The sequence below is a fragment of the Citrus sinensis genome, chromosome 6 (assembly GCF_022201045.2).
Source record: "Citrus sinensis cultivar Valencia sweet orange chromosome 6, DVS_A1.0, whole genome shotgun sequence".
Classification (NCBI taxonomy): Eukaryota; Viridiplantae; Streptophyta; class Magnoliopsida; order Sapindales; family Rutaceae; genus Citrus; species Citrus sinensis.
Genome location: NC_068561.1, coordinates 12432473 through 12435168, shown reverse-complemented (window position 1 = coordinate 12435168; position 2696 = coordinate 12432473). Strand labels below are relative to the sequence as shown.

Here is a 2696-nt window from a genome sequence, read left to right as displayed (position 1 = left end):
GACTCAAGGATCAGATGCCTTTTTGATTTGTGACTGGCCATTTAAATACCAAGGAGTTCACAATTCAGTGACAGATTCTCTTAATCACATATTCATCTTCAAAAAATGACCAATAAGAATGTAACGTGCGGTTATGAGAGAGGGAAATAAATAAACCCTAAATTTTTAAAGATGATGCTCCATGAGACCAATGTTCAAAAGAGTGTGTAAAGTCACATAAAAATGTAACATGTGGAATGAGAGACAGGCAGACAGCTAGTGAACAATAAATGGGACAGTTAAAAAACTTTATACTGTGGAAAGTGAAATTAAAAAATGGACAGTTTTGCACCAAACACAGTGTGTGACTAGCAGTAAAGCAATAATGCCCTTGGCTATGGATATATAAGCATAAAAAAGAGCCCAAGCTGCGGCCTTGGGTTTCCAATTTTGACAGCAGTAGATCTGTAGCAGCAGAGCTAAAAGAAACCACATTTAACATTCTCCTGGTTTACTCACCCTCCTCTTCTTTTACAAAATCAGTGAAGTTCTGGTCAAGATTGGTATTGCTTCAGTCACAGCCCAAAGTACAAGAGAATGATAGCTACCGGCGAGATGGATGATGGGAAATGGAGGTGAGTTAATGAGCATTTTGTGTACTTTTGTGTTTAATATTCATTCTGAGATGGGGTATTTTTTTTTTTTTTTTCCAGTGAAAGAAAGGTTGATGTAAAAGAAGATTTGAGGACAATAGAGTGTCTGAGAGGAAGATTGCTTGCTGAAAGACAAGCTTCAAAGATTGCAAATGAAGATGCAGAACAAATGGGCAACAAGGTATGCAGAACATATATGCTTGTTGCATTTTAATTTTTTTTTTTTTTTTTTGGGGTGGATTTGATGTCTTTGTATTCACAATCTTTTTTTTATGGGTTTTCAGTTGATAGAATTGGAGAATAATCTCAAAGAAGAGACCAAGTTGAGGAATAAAGCTGAAAAGAAGCTCAGATTTTTAAAGAAGAAGCTCGAATCCCTGAACATATTGATTCCTTTGGATCAATCAGAGCAATCAAGTTCATCATCAGACTTTTGTGCTCATTCTTGTAAATCATCCACAAGCACTTCTGGCCCCAAAGATTCAGAAGAATCTGAATCCAAGCCACAGATCACAACCCCACAAGTGTCACAAAATCTTGACAACAATTTATCAGACACCATTTCCTCTAATCAAAGCCATGAAAGTGCTTCTTTTCAAGAGAGCTCAAGTTGTTTAGACACTGCAAATTCCAGTGAGCATTCAAGCCCATGTTGTGAAGATTCAAAGCCTGACGATAATCATAGGTACCCAAATTCCGGTTGCTCCTTCACTCCATGATTATAAATAATTGTGTCCTTAATGCTAGAGTTTAAACATGTTTCATTTCATTCTTAATGGCTTATGCTAGCATGAAAGCTGAAACGGAAGGTGATCAGAATGAAAGTGAAAGTGATCAAGAAAATGTGGATAATTCATTAGCATTGGTACCAGTGAGTAATCCAGTCCAAGCAGAGAAATCTGAGAGCATTCAGGTGAAGAAGATAACTAGTGGAAGTGTTAGAGATGCTCTTGATGCTCTAAGGCTTGCCAGAGAAAGGATTCAGTGCTCAATGGAAAGCAGACGAATGATTAGAGTTGGCCATTCTTGAATTCATGCATGTTTATAGTAATAATTGCAATTTGTTTTTGGTATATTAAACCATTCGGTATTCGAAGATCACATTGGACCTCGACTAATTTAGATTTGAACCGAGTAGGACCATTAAGGCGGTAAAATTTTCCTAACAAGTATTTAATACAGTTGCATTCCCAAGTCTCGAACTGAGAATCTTGGTTAAGCTAAAATAGCCGTTTACCAGTTGATCTACGCTTGTTGGTTGTAATTTTTAGATAATACATTAGAAAAGGACATTTAGTCTTTGCTCCATTTTGCATCGAAGCAAAACAGCCAAATAAAATATACCGTATTAATCAGAGTGTTTGGATGGCTGATAAAGTTATAATGATATTGGCCTTGTACATTTCAGATAGCATGTGTAGTTGGGTATGTGTTGTCCCTTTGATGCTTTTAACTTGGGTCCCAAATTCCGGCAGCCTTTTCTTCTTCATGTTGAAATTTTGTTCAGTTATGAGTTCTTGGGAATGAGCGCTGGCCTTGGGCTTCTTGGGCTTATTTTTATCCTTGAATTTGAAGTTGAAACCTTTAATTTCTAATGTTGTGTAGAGCCCTTCCCGTTCTCTCTATGAACTAGTAGTTCTAGAACATATTTCGTTCTATAGGCCGAGAGTGGTAGCTGCTCTTACACATGTGGGAGCAGTTGTTCGAACTCCTATAAAAATATTATAACGTTTTTTAGTTCTTTCTTAATTATTAAACAATTGAGTGGAAGTTTTAATATTAAAGAGAGTAAAAATTTAGACAGTACTTCATAAAATTTAATATAAATTAATAATTAGTTTTAGTAATAGTTTAATTTGTCAATGATAGTCCTATATAATATAAATTATAATATGATTATAATATCAGTGTTAAAAAATTTTTCATTCTAAATCTAATTTATACTCATAAATATGAACTTGGAAGATCATCTAATTTGCAAATTGCAATGGAGGCAATGTATGGAACATAAATTATTGTCTTCTAAGCTATCCTGCAGCCAAATAATTTTAATTACTTTGGTTT

The 2696-nt window shown here is 35.1% G+C and overlaps 1 protein-coding gene across 1 annotated transcript; it reads left to right on the top strand.

Moving 5' to 3' along the window:
- The first annotated feature begins 359 nt into the window (after positions 1–359).
- On the top strand, positions 360–2046 carry LOC102609767 (uncharacterized). The gene is made up of 4 exons (XM_052443000.1): positions 360–614; positions 693–813; positions 917–1317; positions 1422–2046. The coding sequence occupies exons 1-4, from the start codon at positions 577–579 to the stop codon at positions 1660–1662; spliced, it is 801 nt and encodes a 266-aa protein (XP_052298960.1). The 5' UTR covers positions 360–576; the 3' UTR covers positions 1663–2046.
- Positions 2047–2696: the final 650 nt, after the last annotated feature.

Excerpts from the sequence above, each read along its gene's own strand:
- LOC102609767 (XM_052443000.1), top strand. The coding sequence starts at position 577 with ATGATAGCTACCGGCGAGATGGATGATGGGAAATGGAG. Across the intron at positions 615-692 it reads ATGGATGATGGGAAATGGAG|TGAAAGAAAGGTTGATGTAA; the intron begins GTGAGTTAATGA and ends TTTTTTTTCCAG. Across the intron at positions 814-916 it reads CAGAACAAATGGGCAACAAG|TTGATAGAATTGGAGAATAA; the intron begins GTATGCAGAACA and ends ATGGGTTTTCAG.